Source organism: Hyperoodon ampullatus (genome assembly GCF_949752795.1).
Source record: "Hyperoodon ampullatus genome assembly, contig: scaffold_482, whole genome shotgun sequence".
Lineage (NCBI taxonomy): Eukaryota > Metazoa > Chordata > Mammalia > Artiodactyla > Ziphiidae > Hyperoodon > Hyperoodon ampullatus.
Genome location: NW_027640854.1, coordinates 118,452 through 139,930, shown reverse-complemented (window position 1 = coordinate 139,930; position 21,479 = coordinate 118,452). Strand labels below are relative to the sequence as shown.

General features: G+C 41.6%; 1 protein-coding gene across 1 annotated transcript in view; it reads right to left on the bottom strand.

Annotated features, from left to right (window-relative positions):
* The window catches only part of LOC307070017 (myoferlin), a gene marked incomplete at both ends in the record, with an annotated part of 138,473 nt that overhangs the window by 41,783 nt on the left and 75,211 nt on the right, over positions 1-21,479 (bottom strand). Inside the window, 5 exons of the mRNA XM_079728635.1 lie at positions 2,786-2,892; positions 5,067-5,191; positions 6,421-6,598; positions 19,983-20,099; positions 21,114-21,238. Of these exons, the coding sequence (XP_079584761.1) occupies positions 2,786-2,892; positions 5,067-5,191; positions 6,421-6,598; positions 19,983-20,099; positions 21,114-21,238 (652 nt within the window). The remainder of the gene's footprint in view (positions 1-2,785; positions 2,893-5,066; positions 5,192-6,420; positions 6,599-19,982; positions 20,100-21,113; positions 21,239-21,479) is intronic.

Here is a 21,479-nt window from a genome sequence, read left to right as displayed (position 1 = left end):
TAATAGACTCCACAAAGTGTGACCAGGTCTAAGCTGAGGGTGAGTGTATGTGGCTTTAAGAGCAGACCTGCCAGACAGACTCTCCTAACTCTCATGGGGAATGCAGGGGGATGAAAATTCCAAAGCAATTCCTTGGGTTTGACCCAAGGCCCGTGGAGTCACTGGGAAGATGGAAACAGTGGCAGCAGTTGGGAGGAACTGGCCTTCCCTTCTTTTGCTTCCTATGATCACTGTACAGACCCACAAAATGAAGGAGGAGAACGGACATTAGAGATCATTTAGCGGAAGGCTTCCTAACCTAGGACCCATGCACCCCTAGGCAGTCTGCGGGTGGGCCTCTGGAGGTCTGTGAATCCCTGGAACTTATAAAGAAAAGTGTTTGTCTGTGTTGACATGCAGTGTGACATCATGATGAAGATGACATCATGATGAAGAACACAGGCTTTGGAGCTGACTATCTGGGTAAAAATCCTGGCTCCACCACTTACTAGTTCTGTGATCTTGACCAATTACTTAATCTCTTGTCTTCCCATCTTCAAATGTGGGAAAATAGTAACTACCTCTTAGGGTTGTGGTGAGAAGTAAATGAATTAATATATGGGGAGCCTTAAGAGCAATGCCTATTGCATAGTAAAGTCTAAATGGTGTTGCCATCATCGTCATCATCTCATCAGGTACTCAGAGGGGTCCATTACCTCCCAAAAACGTTAAGAACCACTTGTGTAGGTCAAGCTCCCACTAGAACAGCTGAGCTGGAGCCAGGATTAGACTTTTTCTGCCAGGGCCCCCCTCTCACAAGGGCTGCTGATGGGGTCACACGGTGAGGATGTGACCTATTCCAGGAAATTCTGCTCACATTGTTTCTACCTAGAATTTTCATTGGTTAGAGTTTTACCCGGCTTTTCTTTTCTTTTTTTTTTTTTTTTTTTTTTAGTATTTATTTATTAACTTATTTGGCCACACCAGGTCTTAGTTGCGGCACTTGGGATCTTCGCTGCGGCATGCAGGATCTTTTTAGTTGCAGCATGCGGCCTTCTTAGTTGCGGCATGCAGACTCTTAGTGGCGCCATGCGGATTTCTTAGTTGCGGCATATGGACTTCTTAGTTGCGGACTCCCTAGTTGCGGCATGAGGGCTTCTTAGTTGTGGCATGGGGACTCTTAGTTGCGGCACGCATGCGGGATCTAGTTCCCCGACCAGGGATCGAACCCAGGCCCCTTGCATTGGGAGCAAGGAGTCTTACCCACTGGACCACCAGGGAAGAACCTTACTCAGCTTCTTAAATGAAGGAAATCCTAAATGACTTCCCTTAAACACAAATTTCCTAAAATTAAAAAGTGCCCAATTGGATTCTTCAAAAACGGATTATTGGGGCTTCCCTGGTGGCGCAGTGGTTGAGAGTCCGCCTGCCGATGCAGGGGACACGGGTTCGTGCCCCGGTCCGGGAGGATCCCACATGCCGCGGAGCGGCTGGGCCCGTGAGCCACGGCTGCTGGGCCTGTGCGTCCGGAGCCTGTGCTCTGCAATGGGAGAGGCCACAACAGTGAGAGGCCCGCGTACCGCAAAAAAAAAAAAAAAAAAACGGATTATTCAAAAACAGTATAAATAGATATCTCTTAAAATTCACAGGCATTTTCTACATGAAAAGTATTACCAAATGTTTTTGTTTGGTTGCATTGGTAATTATGACAATGCATTGGAAGGGTTAAGTCCCTGAAATGATTCTTTGAGGCAAAAATATAGACAGAAGCTGCTAGGCTCAGAGGTCACACATAACACCTTCAACACATAGATGCTGATGGTGGGAAACATGTAGCAGGAAAAGAAGTTATGCTAATAAACCCAACTTTGGGCCTCAGATGGGTCATTTCACCTCCTTGGGCCTCTGTTTTCTCATCTATAAAATAAGGGGACTGGAAGAGATGACCTCTTAGGACCCAGATATAAATTCTCTGAATTTAAACAAGCACCCAGCAATACTTTGATCTCAGCTGCATGACAGTTACCTAACTAAACCACTAGAGGGCACAAGAAGACGGGGAGACTTTGGGTTAGGCGCTTGGGGTGGTGGGTAGGGGGTGCTGGACAGCCCTGATTCCTGCTGCTGGTTAGAAGGATTGAATATGGTTTTCTTTTGGAACTTCCCTGACCACTGCTCTATTGGCCAACATTTAAAATGAGTTTAGAATTATCACTTCCCCCTTTGATTTACAAATACCCTGAGATCTGAGCAGTTACCCTAAGTCACAGTTATGAAAGTTTCTCTGGCTTGGGTCGAACGTTTTGGCTTCACCTAAGGGAGGCTTGGCCAGAGTACTCATTAGGCATCCAGTAAAAGAGCGAGTAAAAAGGCTGTTGCTAAAATTGTGTTTATGAATTCGGAACGCTGTTCTAAATGGTAATATCAATGCCCCACCCCCAGATCCCATTTTCTGTGGGAACCAGGAGTCACCTTTCTTGGGGCGGTAGGCACACAAGGACCGCTGGGAGGCAGATCAGCTCCCTCCCCCCTTCCCCACCCCCTGCAGTAGGTTGCATTGGGACTATTTCCTGGAGTGGGACCTCAGCCTCCCTCAGCTGCTTTAGAATTGGCACCAGATCAGAAAGTGGAGCTTTTCCTGCTGGTGATTCAGAGACTCTTCCAGTAACAGCCTTTTGAGAAGCTTGACTGATTCAAATTCATTTTTCAGGCAAACACTAGAAAATTCTAGAGACTCTTCAGGCCTTACAGTTTAAGGGAGGTGAGCACGGCTGGGAATTCTAAAGTACGAATAAGATCACTATACCTTGTGTCTTCTATGACTTCATCGATCAGCTTCAACCACATTTCTGCCAATTGGTTTGCGGGAATTTTACCTTGTATCCCTGATTTTAGAGCCTCTATTTTTGATTGCTAAAGAATTTGGAAAGGGAGGAAATAATTGGTAATTGTGCATTATACCTGGTAAAACTTTCATTTTCAAGAAAAAATACACAAGAAGACTTAACAGAAAAATGAAAAGTTTTTTTCTTTTACATTTAATAATGCTCACCATAGCTCAACACTATTTTTCTTCAAAATGCAATCAACACTGATACATATATTTAAGTAATAAGACAAGATTTTCATATAGCTTTGACCTTTGAAACCATGCAAATTTTAAGTATTCAAAAAACAAATAAAAGAAAAACCAACAAGGATGGGGGAAGGAACTCTAAAATGGAATGTAAAACAGAAAAAAGTGAACCTAACTATATTTCAGATGAATAACATAACTACACTGAAGTAACCCAAGTAACTTTTGAGCACAATGTTTTTACTATATTCCCTTAGTTTGAAGGAAAGAACCATAAACATATCAAACTCTAAATAGCTTTGTTTTTTGCGGTACTTCACCTATGGATTTTAGGATTAAACTAATGGGCAAATATATCGAGGAAAACGGAAGCCAGGTTTCTCACTGTTGGAGAAGGGAGTTGTAAATACAGAAAGAGTGAGGACTAGAATAAACCCCATGATATTACAATGGAATTGGGGTTATCCTTATAAACTCATTGCATTCAGTATACTGAGAGATATAGAAATAAACATACATATGTATATACATGTGTGTTCTCATGCAAGTTTGTCTGCTGAGAAGGCCTAGAAGCAATGACATCTCAGTAGTAGTGAGCACTCCAATACCCAGACCTTGTCCTTCACATTCCATTCCTACTAAAAGGAACCAGCGCTCCTTGGAGAAATGGTGATTCCAGGGTTAGGCTACAGAAAGTACAAGGTAAGCTCAGGACAGATTATTGCATCACTTTGAGCATCTGCCAACAGAGAGGTTGAGGGAGAGCCCACCATGATCCCCGAAAGTCTGATCATGGAAATCCACTGTCCTGTCCAGATTAGTATGGAATTAGGACAGCTTGGTCAATGAAGAACAAAGATGAAAAATGCTGAAGAACACCCAAAACATAATTAGAATAGAGGTATGACCAATTCTCTACCACGTCCCTTGAGATGGAGATTGGAAAATACCACAACCACAATGCATATCAATTGTAGCTCTGTTATGTAAACAGTTATGCTTAAGTTAAATGTATAATTCTCCTTCAATATTGTCTTTAAAACATAAAACAATATTTTCAGATTTTGCCATGGGGTCTTAGAACAAGTATATTCCAGGACCCCCAAACGTCATGGTCCGACCCTGACAGGTTGGATCTTAGAAAAATTAGTATTCATGTAATGTAGAAATCAAAACACTAATACCAGATGGATTTTACCAGTACCTGATAGAAATAACTTAGTATCTTTGACTTAATTAGAAATATCCCAACCATGTTCTTCTTCTCCTCATCAATGTCAACTAGAAGGATAATCAAAGATATCACATCTATGCAAGTTCCCACCAGAGGGAACCCCTCCAACCTCCAAACAAGAAAGTCCACTGAGCCCACTTCTTCCCACAGTAGAGATTCTTACCGCTTTGATAGCAAACTCTAAGGGTTGCATGTTTCTACTGGAATGAACCACTCTGCACACCATACTTCACATACAAATTGTGGCAGAAACTGTGAGTTGTCCCCCTACTTCAACATCCATCCTCTCTTTTCCACAGTAAGACAACTTGCACCTGGACATATGCCTGCCCAGGCATAAGACTGTATTTCCCAACTCCCTTGTATTAAGAGGCGGTTGTATGACTGGATTCTGGCCAGTGGAAAATGAGTAGAAATCAAGCCTGTGACTTCTGAGTGTTTCCCTTGAAGGAAAAGGCCTGTGTCATCTTCTCCCCCTCTTTTCCCCTCCCTTCAGGCTGAAGGGTCGGGGTAGTGGCGAGCTGCCTCTACCATGCAGACTATGACAACTCCTTAGTGATAGCAGAGCAACAAGGGGGAAAAAGCCTGGGTCCCTAACACCACTGAACTTCCATACCAGCCTTGGATTACCTACCTCAGCTGTTACTAAAGAAATAGCTTTCATCTTGCTTACCATTATATTCTGAGGTCTTGTGGTACAGTGGCCTTACCTGCATTCTAAGTAACACATAATTCACTCTGTTTGGTGAAAAGGAAATGCAGAAAAGATGAACTCACCAGCCGTTCTGCCTTGACTAGGAGCATGTTCACTGCATCCAGGCGATGACTAATATCCTCCCAGTATGAAGTCAGTGTAACAACTGGCTTTGTGTGGGCCCAAGGCAAGTAGTAATAGTAGTTCCCTGGTGTAGAACATTGAGGGTCAGTGAACACTGAACACTTAAAATAAACAACACGTTTACTGAAAAGATGTGTAAACTGGACTGCTTGGGTAATCATAGGCCTGGGGGTGTGGTTTGGGGTGGTCTGTTTCTTTCATTTTATTTAATTAAGCAACTGAGGAATAAATAGAAAGTTCTTATTCATTTAGCCTGCTTTGAAAATCTCTACAAGACCCTAGTAAACCTAGCACAATGATCTCAGGATCTTTTGGTGATTCAGGACCATGTGTCTGAGCATCACTGATGATTACATAACACAGCAGAAGAAAACAGAGAGAGCATAGGAGATTAGACTATATGTGTTGTCCATGAAAACTGTTATTCTAAATAAATATTTTTGTTGGAAGTGGGACAAGAAAAAAGAATTTTCTGGTTTTTTAAAAGCCTTAGCTAGATACATGGAATTTGGTATTACTAAGAGCCTTACAGTAATTAAGAATTATTAGCCAACATTTTCTAGCACATTTTATATTTTAACACTACTTGTACAAAAATTAGGTAAAAACTATGGCGACAACCATTGGGGCATTTGATCAGAATTTCTCTCTCCCTTCTCTATACTCTCCAACCATTTGTCGATATCTTTATAAGGGCACTCTCATACTCTGCCTTCTATTATGATTTATTTTATACACTAGAATGTAAGCTCCTTAAAAGCAGGGACTGTTTCTCATTTATCTTTGTTCAAATACAGCTATTTAATCTTCATGGCAACTCTGGAGAAGATGAAGAAACTGAGGGTTAGAATGAAGTGATACGGCTAAGGTCGTAGTGCTGGGAAGTAACTGAGCCAAGACCAGAAGCTTGATTTTCCATCCACTTCAACTACTCAATCTAAGAGTGATTTGGGGCCTGGCAGGGCAGAGGTGGGCTGGGGCAGGAGCTGTTTGGGAGGAGACTCAGTGTTCAGCTAGTTGCCATCTTGTGACTTTACAAAACACAGCAAGTGTTAAAGTTGGGCATGGGAGGGGGCATTGGAGTACAGCCAAGGGTCTGCAGCTTCTAGGGTCTGACCATTCTTGAAGGTGCCTGAACTCCAGCCACCTCTCCTCCCCATTCAACCTTTCCCGATCCACTAAGCATATGCTGGGGATAATGGCTGCCAGAGGGAGAATACACTGCATGCTTCTCGTCCTGTGGTGTACCTACTGTAAATGTGTACAGGAGAGAATGGCCAGTGTCAGTCTTACCATCAAACACGGCACGGCTGTATTGAGTGCTTGATGCCAAAGGCTTACAGGTCGTGTCAAACTTGTTGCCATAGTTCCCAATGCTGACTTCAAACTGAATGGCCTCGCCAACGTCTTGCAACATGGTGGCCGAATGGAACACAGCAGACAGGCTGTACTTCCGCCTTCGCTGATATTTCTACAAAGTATGAGCAGACATAAGGCTCAGAGAAGCTTCTTTTGCTCTTGTTTACATGTGGAATTCTAGCAGTTGTAATTCTAACCGTAACAATTAGTGTTGAGTTAAATGCCAGTGGAGAATGTTCTTAGATCTAGCAGTTCCCCCTGTACTAAAACAAGTGGGCAAAGACAGAAGTACCAGGATGTTCATTGCAGAGTTGATTGAAATAGAGAAGAAAATGAAAACAATACAAATGTTTAACAATAGGCCACTCATTAAGCAAATTATGTTACATCCATATAACGGAATGAAAGTTCATAAAAAGGCTTAGGTAGATTCATATGTACAAACATGGAAAAAAGGTATATTTTTAACTGAACCCATTAAATATATATTTTAATACTGGCATGTGCACAAAGAAAGTCTGGAAGAATATAAATCAACTTGTTAACAGTAGTTATGTTAGGGAAGGTAGAGAGATTATGGCTAACTTTACTGTCTAACTTATACATTTCTAATAGCTTGAATTGTTTAAAGTATTAATTTTCTAATCAGAAACAATGAAGACTTTTAGGAATTCCCTGGTGGTGCAGTGGTTAAGAACCCGCCTGCCAGTGTAGGGGACACGGGTTCAAGCCCTGGTCGGAGAAGATCCCATATGCCGCGGAGCAACTAAGCCCGTGTGCCACAACTACTGAGCCTGCACTCTAGAGCCTGTGTGCCACAACTACTGAAGCCCATGCGCCTAGAGCCTGTGCTCCGCAACAAGAGAAGCCACGGCAAAGAGAAGCCCGTGCACCGCAACAAAGAGTAGCCCCTGCTTGCCACAATTAGCGAAGAGCCCACGTGCAGCAACGAAGACCCAACGCAGCCAAAAATAAATAAATTTATTAAGGAAAAAAATGACTTTTACTGTCAGAGTCTCTTCAGCAAGTGGTGTTGGGAAAGCTGGACAGCCACATGTAAATCAATTAAGTTAGAACACATCCTCACACTATACACAAAAATAAACTCAAAATGGCTTAAAGATTTAAATATAAGAAATGACACCATAACACTTCTAGAAAAGAACATATGCAAAACATCCTCTGACATAAATCCTAGCAACATTTTCTTAGGTCAGTCTCCCAAGGCAATAGAAATAAAAGCAAAAATAAACAAACGAGACCTAATTAAACTTACAAGCTTACAGCAAAGGAAACCATAAACAAAACAAAGAGACAACCTACAGACTGGGAGAAAATATCTGCAAGTAATGCAACTGACAAGGGCTTAATTTACAAAATATACAAACAGTTCATACAACTCAATAACAAAAAAAAGCAAACAGGGCTTCCCTGGTGGCGCAGTGGTTGAGAGTCCGCCTGCCAATGCAGGGGACACGGGTTCGTGCCCCGGTCTGGGAAGATCCCACATGCCGCAGAGCGGCTGGGCCCATGAGCCACGGCCGCTGGGCCTGCACGTCCGGAGCCTGTGCTCCGCAACGGGAGAGGCCACAACAGTGAGAGGCCCGCGTACTGAAAAAAAAAAAAAAAAAAAAAGCAAACAACCCAATCAAAAAATGGGCAGAAGACCTAAATAGACATTTCTCCGAAGAAGACATACAGATGGCCAATAGGCACATGAAAAGATGCTCAAATTGTTAATTATTAGAGAAATGCAAATCAAAACTACAGTGACATATCACCTCACACTGGTCAAAACGGCTATCATTAAAAACTCTACAAATAGTAAATGCCAAAGAGGGTGTAGAGAAAAGGGAACCCTCCTACACTGTTGGAGGGAATGTAAGTTCGTACGCCCATTATGGAAAACAGTATGGAGATTCCTCAAAAAACTAAAAAAAAGAGTTGCCATATAATCCAGCAATCCCACTCCGTCATATATCCAGAGAAAACTCTAATTAGAAAAGATACACGCACACCAATGTTCACAGCAGCACCGTTTACAATAGCCAAGACATGAGCAACCTAAGTGTTCATCAACGGATGAATGGATAAAGATGTGGTACATATATACACCTCAGCCATAAAATATTACTACTCAGCCATAAAAAAGAATGAAATAATGCCATTTGCAAAAACATGGATGCAACTAAAGATTACCATACTAAGTGAAGCAAGTCAAAAAGAGAAAGACAAATATCATATGATACCACTTATATGTGGAATCTACAATATGATACAAATGAACTTATTTACAAAGCAGAAACAGACTCACAGACACAGAAAACAAACTTACGGTTACCAAAGGGGAAAGGGGAGGGGGGATAAATCAGGCGTTTGGAATCAGCAGATACAAAGTACTATATACAAAAGAGATAAACAACAAGGTCCTACTGTATAGCACAGGGAACTATATTCAATATCATATAATAAACCATAATGGAAAAGAATAAGAAAAAGATATGTATAACTGAATCACTTTGCTGTTCACCAGAAACTAACACAACACTGTAAATGAACTATACTTCAATTAAAAAAAAAAAGACTTTTACTGTCAGATTTAAAAATAAATGAAATGAGGTACACTTATTTTTCTGAAATAGAGATCAAACATTGTTCCTTTCTTTTTAAAATTTATTTTGTATTTAAAAATTTTTTTATTGACGTATAATTAGCTTACAATATTTTATTAGTTTCCAGTGCACAACCTAGTGATTTGATATTTTTATACATTACAAAATGATCACGTCTAATTGCCATAAAGTTATTACAATATTATTGACTATATTCCCTGTGCTGTACATTACATCCCTGTGACATTTATTTTATAACTGGAAATGTGTAGCTCTTAATCTCCTTCACCTTTTCACCCATCCCCCCACACCCCTCCCCTCTGGCAACCACCAGTTTGTTCTCTGTATCTGTGAGTCTGTTTCTGTTTTGTTATGTTTGTTCACTTGTTTTGTTTTTTAGATTCTACATGTAAGTGAAAGTGCTCTTTTTATAGAGTACAGCCAGAAGGAAGACGAGGAGATTATTTGACTGGCTATAGCTTAAGTGGTTGCATTATTTGGGAAAGCTCACTTGGCTATTTGTGATTTGTTGTCCTTTGCTTTTGATTTCTTAATCTTGAGATATTGCCAGGCCTAGGTTTTGGTTGCTTATGTAGGCTGCCAAGACTTTAGAACCACCACCGTCTAATGGTCTCCTTGTTTAATTAACAGTGTGTATACACTACATTTTTGTTCATCCATTCAAAAAATCAGTAGATTCATGGTTGCTTCCAGCATTGGCTATTGTGAATGCTGCTGCTATGAACATGAGTGTACAGATATCCATTTGAGTCCCTGCTTTAAATTCTTTTGGGTATATACCCAGCAGTGAATTGCTGGATCATATGGTAATTCTCTTTTAAACTTCCTGAGGACCATTTTAAGAACATCTGACAGTGACTATAGTTTGCTGTCTTAAAGCAGCAGTCCCCAACCTTTTTGGCACCAGGGACCAGTTTTGTGGAAGACGATTTTTCCACGGATGGGGCGGGAGGGGGACACGGATGGTTCAGGTGGTAATGTGAGCAATGGGGAGCAGCAGATGAAGCTTTGCTCGCCTGCCGCTCACCTCCTGCTGTGCGGCCCAGGGGTTGGGGACCCCTGTCTCAAAGAACCTTGGGGAGAGAGATCAAGATGGTGGAGGAGTAGGACATGAAGCTCACTGCCTCCCACAAATGCATCAGAAATACATCTACATATGGAACAGTTCTAACAGAATATCTACTGAATGCTGGCAGAAGACCTTAGACCTCTGAAAGGGCAAGAAAATCTCCATGTAACCAGGTAGGACAAAAGAAAAAAAAAAAAAAAAAAAAAAGAAAGTGAGAAAGGAATTGGGATGGGACCTGAACCCCTGGCAGGGAGCTGTGAAAGAGGCAATGTTCCTGCACCCTGGGAAGTCCCCTCACCAGTGAAGAGATCAGCTGGGACAGAGGAGGAGCTTTGGAGCCTCAGAGGAGAATGCAGCAACTGGTTTGCAGCAGCTAGAATGGAGAGAGACCTGCACAGGCAGTCAGTGCCATCACTTTGCACTCCCTAGCCTAAGATCCCTAAAACAGAGATTAAAATAACAATAGAAAAAAAATCAATAAAACCAAGAGCTGATTCTTTGAAAGGGTAAACAAGATTGACACACCTCTGGCCAGGCTCACCAAGAAGAAAAGAGAGAGAACTCAAATAAACAAAATAAGAAATGGAAAAGGAGACATAACAACCAATACTGCAGAAATACAAAAAACCATAAGGGAATACTATGAACAATTATATGCCAACAAATTCAACAACCCAGAAGAAATGGACAAGTTTCTAGAAACATACAGCCCACCAAAACTGTATCAAGAAGAAATAGATAATTTGAACAGACAGATCACTAGAGGTGAAATAGAATCTGTAATTTAAAAATAACTCCCTACAAAGTGTGAAGTCCCTGTGAAGTCCAAGAGGGCTTCACAGGTGAATTCTACCAAACATACAAAGAAGAACTTATGCCAATCCTTCTCAAACTCTTCCAAAAAACTGAAGAGGAGAGGATACCCCCAAAGACATTCTATGAAGCCAACACCACCCTAACACCAAAACCAGACAAAGATACCACCAAAAAAGAAAATTACAGGCCAATATCTTTGATGAATATAGATGCAAAATTTCTCAACAATGTATTAGCAAACCAAATCCAACAACACATGAAAAAGATCAAACACCACAAACAAGTGGGATTCATCCCAAGTTCATGTGGATGGTTCAACATATGCAAATCAATCAGTGTTATATACCACATAAACAAAAGACAAGACAAAAACCACATGATCATCTCAATAGATGCAGAAAAAGCATTTGAAAAAATTCAACATCCATTCACGATAAAAAAACTCTTACCAAAGTGGGTATAGAGGGAACATATCTCACCATAATAAAAGCTATTTATGACAAACCCACAGCCAATATAATACTCAACAGTGAAATGCTGAAAGCCTTCCCACTAAAATCTGGAACAAGACAAGGATGCCCACTCTCACCTCTTCTATTCAACATAGTATTTGAAGTCCTAGCCATAGCAATCAGATAAGAAAAAGAAATAAAAGGTATCCAAATTGGAAGGGAAGAGGTAAAATTGTTATTATATGCAGATGACATGATTCTATATATAGACAACCCTAAGGATGCCACACAAAAACTACCAGAGCTGACAAACAAATTCAGCAAGGTAGCAGGATACAAGATTAACATACAGAAATCAGTTGCATTTTTTTACACTGAGAATGACATCTCAGAAAGGGAATGTAAAAAACAATAGTTTTCAAAATCGCACCCCCAAAAATAAAATGCTTAAAAATAAACCTGACCAAGGAGATGAAAGACTTATATGCTGAGAACTATTAAACATTAATAGGGACTTCACTGGTGGTGCAGTGGTTAAGAATCCACCTGCCAATTCAGGGGACATGGGTTCAAGCCCGGCTCCAGGAAGATCTCACATGCCGCGGAACAATTAAGCCCATGTGCCACAACTACTGAGCCTGCACTCTAGAGCCTGTGAGCCACAGCTACTGAGCCCACATGCCACAACTACTGAAGCCCACACTCCTAGAGCCTGTGCTCCACAACAAGAGAAGCCACTGCAATGAGAAGCCTATGCACCGCAACGAAGAGTAGCCCCCACTTGTTGCAACTAGAGAAAGTCTGTGTGCATCAACGAAGACCCAATAATTTATTTTAAAAAACCAACATTAATAAAGGAAATTGAAGATGATTCAAAGAAATGGAAAGATATCCCATGCTGTTGGGTTGGAAGAATTAATATTGTTAAAATGCCCATACTACACAAAGCAACCTACAGATTTAATGCAATCCCTATCAAATTACCCAGGACACTTTTCACAGAACTAGAATAATCATAAAATTATATGGAACCATAAAAGACTCAGAATTGCTAAACCAATCCTGAAGAAAAAGAACAAAGCAGGAGGCATAGCCCTCCCAGGCTTCAGACAATACTACAAAGCTATAGTAATCAAAACAGCATGGTATTGGCACAAAAACAGACATGGATCAATGGAACAGAATAGAGAGCCCAGAAATAAACCCACACACCTTTGGTCAATTAATCTTTGACACAGGAGGCAAGAATATACAATGGGAAAGAGTCTCTTCATCAAGTGGTGTTGGGAAAGTTGGATGGCCACATGTAAATCGATGAAGTTAGAACACACCCTCTCACCATACACAAAAATAAACTCAAAATAGCTTAAAGACTTAAATATAAGACATGACACCATAAAACTCCTAGAAGAGATCCTAGGGAATTCCCTGGAATCCCAGTGGTTAGGACTCCACGCTTCCATTGCAAGGGGCATGGGTTTGATCCCTGGTCGGGGAACTAAGATCCTGCAAGCCACACAGCATGGCCAAAAGAAAAAGAGCAGATCCTAGACAAAACATTCTCTGACATAAATCATACCAATGTTTTCTTAGGTCAGTCTCCCAAGGCAATAGAAATAAAAATGAAAAGAAACAAATGGGACCTAATCAAAGCTTTACAAGCTTTTGCACACCAAAGGAAACCATTAAAAAAAAGAAAAAAAAGAAAGAAAGAAAAGACAACCTACAGAATGGGAGAAAAGTATCTGTAAATGATGCAATTGACAAGGGCTTAATTTACAAAATATACAAACAGCTCATACAACTCAACAACAAAAAAACAAACAACCCAATCAAAAAATGGGCAGAAGACCCAAATAGACATTTCCAAAGAAGAAATACAAATGGCCAATAGGCACATGAAAAGATGCTCAACTTTGCTAATTATCAGAGAAATGCAAATCAAAACCACAATGAAGTACCACCTCACACTGGTGAGAATGGCCATCATTAAAAACTCTACAAATAATAAATGCCAGAGAGGGTGTGGAGAAAAGGGAACCCTCCTACATTGTTGGTGAGAAAGTAAGTTGGTAGAGGCACTATGGAAAACAGTATAGAGGTTCCTCAGCAAACTAAAAATAGAATTGCCATATGATCCAGCAATCCTACTCCTGGGCATATATCCATAAAAAACTCTAATCCAAAAAGATACATGCTCCTCTATTTTCATAGCAGCACTAATCACAATAGCCAAGACATGGAAACAACCTAAATGTCCATCAACAGATGAATGGATAAAGAAGATGTGGTACACATATACAAAGGAATACTACTCAACCATAAAAAACCCCCAAAATAATGCCATTTGCAACAACATGGATGCAACTAGAGATTATCATACTAAGTGAAGTAAGTCAGAAAAAGAAAGACAGATACGATATGATATCACTTATATGTGGAATGTAAAATATGACACAAATAAACCTATTTATGAAAGAGAAACAGACTCATGGACATAGAGAACAGACTTGTTGTTGCCAAGGGGGAGGGGCTTGGGAGATGAAGGAGTGGGAGATTGGGTTTAGCAGATATAAGCTATTATATATGGAATGGATAAATGACATAAATATATGTCCTACTGTATAGCACAGAGAACTATATTCAGTATCCTATGATAAACCGTAATGGAAAAGAATACTAAAATGAATATATATATATAACTGAATCACTTTGCTGTATAGCAAAAATTAACACAACACTGTAAATCAACTATACTTCAATAAAAAGAAAAATACCTTGGGATATTCCACTATTACAAAATCTCCATTTTAGTTAAAGAAATTTTTGACATAGTACAATTGAAACCTCCCATAGGATTTCATTAGAAACCCCTGAGTCTCAATCTTTTTTGAAAGACTTTCTAAAACACTGATTTGCAACCTTAGCTGCAAATTGGATCACCCAAAGAGCTTTTATATATTTATATATATGTATTTATATCTGGGCCCCATCTTCCGGAGATTCTGCCTGGGCATTTCAATTTGAAAAACTTCCCTACCTTAGTCTGCTGTCACTTTGGTAGAGAGGGGCTTGAGGGACTTTTGTCACTTGTCAGGAGTCCCCTTAACTACCCACAACTAAGCCCCCTGAACTATCCACGGTTCAGAAATGCTGTGGAAATTTGAGGTTTGGTTTAAATTACTGCATGAAAATTACAAGGTAGGAAGTTATTTGTATTAATCAGACCTTATATATACAGCATAACTTCTTCTTTGTAAACCATCTAGGATGATATCAGAGAAGGGAAGGGGCAAAAATATGAAACGTAATTTGGGGCCTAAGTCAGGGCCCAGAAAAAACGAACAGTATTTAAGCCAGAGCTGCCTGTTACTGCAGAAAAGAACGAAGGCACGTCAAGAGGTGCTGCAGAGAGGCGGGGATACCGCCTCTGGCCGGGCTGGCTCTGCCCTGCACACCTCCACACGGCCAGGGTTCCATTAGATCTCCCTGGATTTCCCCACGCAGAACTCACAGTCACCCGCAGAAGCCCTGACAGGACCCTCACCCTGGAGGGTCTGAGCTCTAAGATAATAAGTGGTGTTTCTGGCCAGCACAACTCCTAACAGAGTGGGCTCACACTGTGAGCAAGCCACTCAAGATGGAGCAGCTCCCTGGACCACTTTGTAGGTTAAAATCCACGAGGGGCGCCCCTACCATCTGCTCACCGGCCCCAGAGCCCCATGAGCCTGGAGTAATAGTGAAGCTGAGAATTCTGCCCTTCCCCAGCCCTTTCCTACTCCGTACCCCGTGCCCTCAAGCACAAAGAGGTGGCGAGAAGTAATTAGCAACACAGTTTAGAGCACTCTGCAGCCTCAGCTCCCACCCCCCACCCCCACCCCAACTTAGTAGCCTTGGGGCAAAACCGCCTACAACAGGGAAAGTTGAAGAATATAAATTATAGTCTACCGAACTATAATTCAACCCATCCATTGATGGATGTTTCTTTAACTTTGCAGGGCCTTGGGGCTCTCTTTCTGATCCTCAGTGACCAGTGCAAATTGTAGGTGTGGGTGGTATAAGGGAGAGTTTCAGAAGTATCGATAAATTTGGGGAAGGGGGTGAGTTTTGTCAAGCAGAATACTGGTAAGAGGTAGCAAGTAACAGCTCATAAAAGTGGCCGTGGGCCCAGGAGGCAGGGACATTAAGGGTCAATGACAAGGAAACTGTGCCAAGGAAAAGTGCCCAACTTGCCACCTTTGGTCTAAAGGAGCTGACGGATGAATCTCAATGTGTTGCTTCAAGAAATATTTATTGACACTTAACATGGGCCAGACCAATGGGAGCTCTAAGCCTGGGGTTGCAACAGCTGATCTTCTTCTACCTGCCTTATTCCTTAGGAAAGCACCCAGGCTGAACGCTGCTGCATCTCTCACGGGGTCTCCTAACCAAGCTCATCTGGAGCACCAGGTTGACTTCTGCTCTAGGGACATGGGGGAGCTCTGGGCTCTTTGGCAACTGAGTAGGAAAAAGTCACTCTTCCTCCTGTGTGTCTCCTTTACTCTCACACTGCGATCACACCGTCCATACTTCTGATGCCAGATGTGGGGAGGATATTCCCACACTGAGCAATTCTGCCACACCAGCTAGGTATCGTACAATTTAACTCAATTTTGACACTGGCCACCTGGAGATAATATCAGATCCCACAGGTTAAGGGCTCAGTCCCACAAAAATGCCCTACCCACTTCACCTGACCTTTTGACCCATTAGCCATAAAGTGGAGGTTCCCACAATCCCCTCTTCACGTTAGATTAATTTGCTAGAGCAGCTCATAAAACTCAGGAAAACAGTTTACTTACTGTTTATGGGTTAATATAAAAGGATATGATAAAGGATGCAGATGAACATCCAGATGGAAGAGATGCATAGGGCAAGGTTTGTGGGAAGAGGCACAGAGCTTCCATGCTCTCTCCGCACACACCACTCTCCCAGTACTTCCATGAGTTCACCAACCCGGAACCCATACCTTGGGGATTTTATGAGGCTTTTATCATGTAGGCATGATCAACTATTAACCCAATTTCCAGTCCCTCTCTGAAGAATAATGGGGGATTGGGCTGAAAGTTCCAGCTTCTAATCATGGCTTGGTGACCAGCCCCCAACCAGGAGCCCACCAAGTCACCTCATTAGAACAAAAAGACTTTCTTATCACCCAGGAAAGATAAGGGACTTAGGAGCTCTGTGTCAGGAACCAGAGTCAAAGACCAAATATTAGAACAAAAGATGTTCACAAGTGCTCTTATCACTTCGGAAATTACAGGGGTTTTAGAAGCTCTTTGCCAGGAACCAGAGATAGAAACATATATTCTATTATTTCACAAGGACCAAGTTGCCCTTTTGTCGAAGCCTCTTCAACTCTACCAGAAAGTTTCATTACTTGCATATGACCGGGTCACGGGATCTTTTTAAGTTGGGCAAGGGTCAGGATCACCTTCTAGATTGTCCACTCTCATGAAATCCTCTCAGCAGCTGCACAAGTCTGCTCATCTCACTCTCTTCCTGGACTGCTGGTTGCTTGAACTGTGGGTTTATCCTTGGCACCTCAGCTCCTTTCCTGCTTTTTAATTTTGTTGGGGTTTCGGTTTATATAATTCATTTCTGTTTTTATTACATTTGTGACACAAACCATTCTGGGTTTAATTATTTGGAGCAAAGAAAACTAATACAGTTTTGTATTTCAGTTTTAAAAAGCTATTCTTTCATATTGTTGACATATACCGTGGGCAGTAAATATCATTGGTTCTTTGTTTCTATATTTTGCTTTTATTTTAGTTAACTTTACGACATAAGCTTCTTTATGTGTTTAATTATTTGGAGTAAAGAAAACTAATTTGGTTTTGCAGTCTAGTAGCTAAAGAGTTTTTCCTTTACACTTTGCTAGGCTTCTTCCTTTCCCTTCCCCTTCTCCCCTCTATTATTAATGCTTAGAGCAAAGAGAAGGGTCGTGGACTTAAATTGTGTTCTGGTGATGGAACAAGGAGGCACTGTGATTGCTGAGAAACCACAACAACATTTCTGCCTAACCGCAATTCCAACTGAATCTTCAAGAGCCATCGGTAACTACTCAAGGCCAGAACGACCCATGCGTTTCCATGGAGGCCTTTGGGTGGTTTCTAGCCGTTCTCTGGCATGATCCTGGCAGTAAATAGTACGTAAGCTACTACACCTCTCCCCCTACCTGCTCCTCTTTTCCCTTTTTCTTAACTTGTCCTTAAGATCTATTATGATTCCTGGACTTCAGAGGTGATGGTGCTGTGGAGTGGACAGACTCAGGCCAGGACCCTGCTGACTGGACGAACCTGTTGCTTTTGACTCAGTGTCTCTTTAACAAGTAAAAAACAAACCAATATTAATTTACACTGCATGATCCCACAACATGAACCCTTCTTGGAATGCAGGGTAAGTAAGGGGAGGGCAGCAGCCTGAGGAGGCCTTTTGGGCAGGGGAGAGGGGTAGGATGGGGTGGGGGAACCCGCAAGGAGAGGCCATAGGCAGGGGGGCATCAGTTATCTGGCTGCCCCGGCAAACAATTCAGATTTCTGGAACATGTAAGGACCAACTCAGGATTCTTAGAAATAGCTGGAGAAGAGGTGGTATGTTTGTGTCTATATATAAAATAATGTAGTATTATTCAGCCACAAGAAAGAAGGAAATCCTCTATTTGCCCGACAACATGGATGGACCTGGAGGGCATTATGCTAAGTGAGATAAGTCAGACTGGGAAAGACAAATACTGTGTTATATCACATATATGTGGACTCTAAAAAAGCTGAATTCATAGCAGCAGAAAGTAGAATGGTCATTACTAGGGGTTGGGGGAATTGAGGAGATGCTGGTCAAAGGGTACAGACTTGCAGTTAGAAGATGAATAAGTTCTGGAAATCTAATGCACATCACTGTGGTCATAGTCCATAATACTGTATTATATATCAATACTTTAAAGTTGCTAAGAGACTAGATCTTAAAAGTTCTCACCACAAAAAATGATAGTTCTGTGACATGACAGAAGTGTTAGCTAACAGTAGGGTGGTATTCATACTGCAATATATAAATGCACCAAATCAACATACTGTACACCTTAAACTTACACAACGTTATATGTCACACGTCAATTTTTTTTAAGTTCAAAAAGAAAATAAACTATCATGATTTATCAAAAAGAAAAAACAACAGTCATAATAATGGTATAGGATGTGCCAGAAACAATTCAGTGAGCAACAGAGACAAGGTTAATTTAATATCAGGCTATCCATCACACACAACACACAGGCTAACAAATCTGTATTGCAGATGTCAATTAACTGACAAGGGAAAAAATTAAGCATTTAACTGTTTCATGATAAGAATATTTTTTTTTGTATTTATTGCCTTGAATTAATTACACTAACATTTGAATTTACTAGGAAAAAACTACATCTGTGGCTCTTTGCCATAAGAATCATGGATGTTATGCATAAGTTGTCTCCACAGTGGGGAAAGAGCTGATTTTAAAAAAGGAAAAAGAGGGCTTCCCTGGTGGCGCAGTGGTTGAGAGTCCGCCTGCTGATGCAGGGGATGTGGGTTCGTGCCCTGGTCCGGGAAGATCCCACATGCCGCAGAGCGGCTGGGCCCGTGAGACATGGCCGCTGAGCCTGCGTGTCCGGAGCATGTGCTCCGCAACAGGAGAGGCCACAACAGTGAGAGGCCCGTGTACCACAAAAAAATAATAATAATAAATAAAAAGAAAAAAAGAAAAAGAAACAAGGACCCACTGTATAGCACAGGGAACTATATTCAATATTTTGTAATAACCTATAAGGGAAAAGAATCTGAAAAAGAATATATATATATGTATGTGTATATCTATATATATGTATGTGTATGTATATATATATAACTGAATCACTGTGCTGTACACCTGAAAACTAGCATGACATTGTAAATCAACCATACTTCAATAAAAATTAAAAAAAAAAAAAGAACAAGAAATAGTTGGTAAGGTGAACCTGGAAGACTTCCTATCTTCGAGGAGGAGTGGCGTCTCAGAGCTGCTGTAATGTGGGCATTAATATAAACATGCCCTCACATGCTGGGAAGCCTGAGATATGGCAATTACTTCTGAAAGTGGAAGTAACTAGTGGTGGCTGCTATATCATTTGGAACGTCTCTTGTGGCCTCCTCCCCACGACACACCCAAGCCCAGTTAGCAAACAGGCCATTCAATTTGGGGGTATCACTGCTCTTGCTGGCTTTCAGTAGCGTAGTAACATCTCAAAGATAAAGCAAGTCTCATCACCCCCACAGGGCTGTGGTAGATAGACCAAGAGGGTGTGGAGTGGCACTTGCTATGACTCCCATCTCTCCACCTCTGCCACAGCCGACCCTTCAGTCCCTGGATGCCCCCTTCAGGCCTGCTGGCTCAGGCAGGCCAGCACTAACCACCCCACCTCCAACCCTCTGTAACACCCTTTCCATACCACACACGGTCCACACTCCAACATTTACCTCAACAACCAGCAGGTCATCATTTGAAATGGGCTCAAGCTTTTTATCTGGGGGTGTCTTTTCAAGTAAAGTGCTTAATTCAACCAAGATTCTGCCTCTGTAGGCAACTCCTTCCCCCTGAAAGGCAACAGCACAGGATTATTCTTCTAGGCATGAACAACAGTGAAAAGATCTGTCCCTCTATTTGGGCTCATCCAGCTACAACTTTAAGTTTCTCCTTCCCAAAATGAATCAGTCAGCAACTCTCTCAGCTGGTCTTTGGTATCTGAAAAAAGAGCCAATGACTTCAGGAAGTATCCCAAAGAGAGCCGGGGCTGAAAGGGGTCTTAGTCACGGCTGGTGTCGGAGGCTTTCGAGTCATGCTTGGATCCAGAAAGGGTTCCCAGATGCTGCGGTGGGAGTGGAAGGGGCTCGAAGTCTCCCTCACCCAACTTCAGCTCTGCATTTATCTGCATTAACTTTGCTCCTTTCCTCAGAAAAGGGAGGCTGCCATGTTGGCAACCAGGGCGAGCCTCAGAGTAGCCAGGAAATAAAAGAGGAAGATGTTCTGGGTGCGGCTGAGTGTGAGTATTAATTGTGGCTACTCCTCCCAATATACCAAGCAGTGTTGGCAACAGAACCCTCTGGAGAGGAAGTGAAAGCTTCCACCTCCACCCCCATCCCCAGGGCTTTCTCTCTACCCTCGCTCTTTTCGTGGGCTTTGGGAGCTAACTAACAGACAGTACTTGGGCTTCTAATGTGGTAGAAAGACCACTTCCCATCTCTGGGCCTCCATGTCCTTGTCTATAAAATGAAGAGGTTGGATTGGATCAGGGATAGCAATGTCAAGCATGTCACCTCCAGTCTTTCGGCAAATTCCTAGAACATGGCATTGAATGGAATTCTGAGGTAGCACATTTGCTTTTTGGAAAGAGCCAACATTGATTACAGACATCTGCCTTAAGTCTAGGATGGGGGAATGGCCATACTATGCATTTGCAATTGCCACATTAGATGATCACTTGATCAGTCATCTGGTGGGTCTCTGGGGGTGGGGGGGGTCCCCTAAATGAGACTTGATTAATAACCATTAGAAGAAGGAATCACATTAACCAGTGTTCATTAATAACAAACCTTAATTGAAGAACTAACCTTTCCAGTATTTAGCTCATCATAGGGATCTGGGAATCCCGTGTACTCTCTGGGGCTTCCATAAAGGTTCAGATAACAAGGTCCAAAAGTTGGAACAAAGCCCACCTCTGTTTCTCCTGTATTTGCTGAGAGATAACATCATCATTAGTATTTTAGGCTTTTAACACTCAATCTGTTGAAATAAATATTAGTTATTAGTTAGCTGGGTGAGACTGTTTTCTTCCATTTTGTGAGTTAGTTGTATTAGTGCAAATTGTAAACACTTGTGAGAACTGCCATATTTCCCTTATCTTATTGCTATAAAACATTAAATAAAAAACATTTCCAGGGGGGAGTTCAGGTAAACTTATGTTATTCTTACAAAAA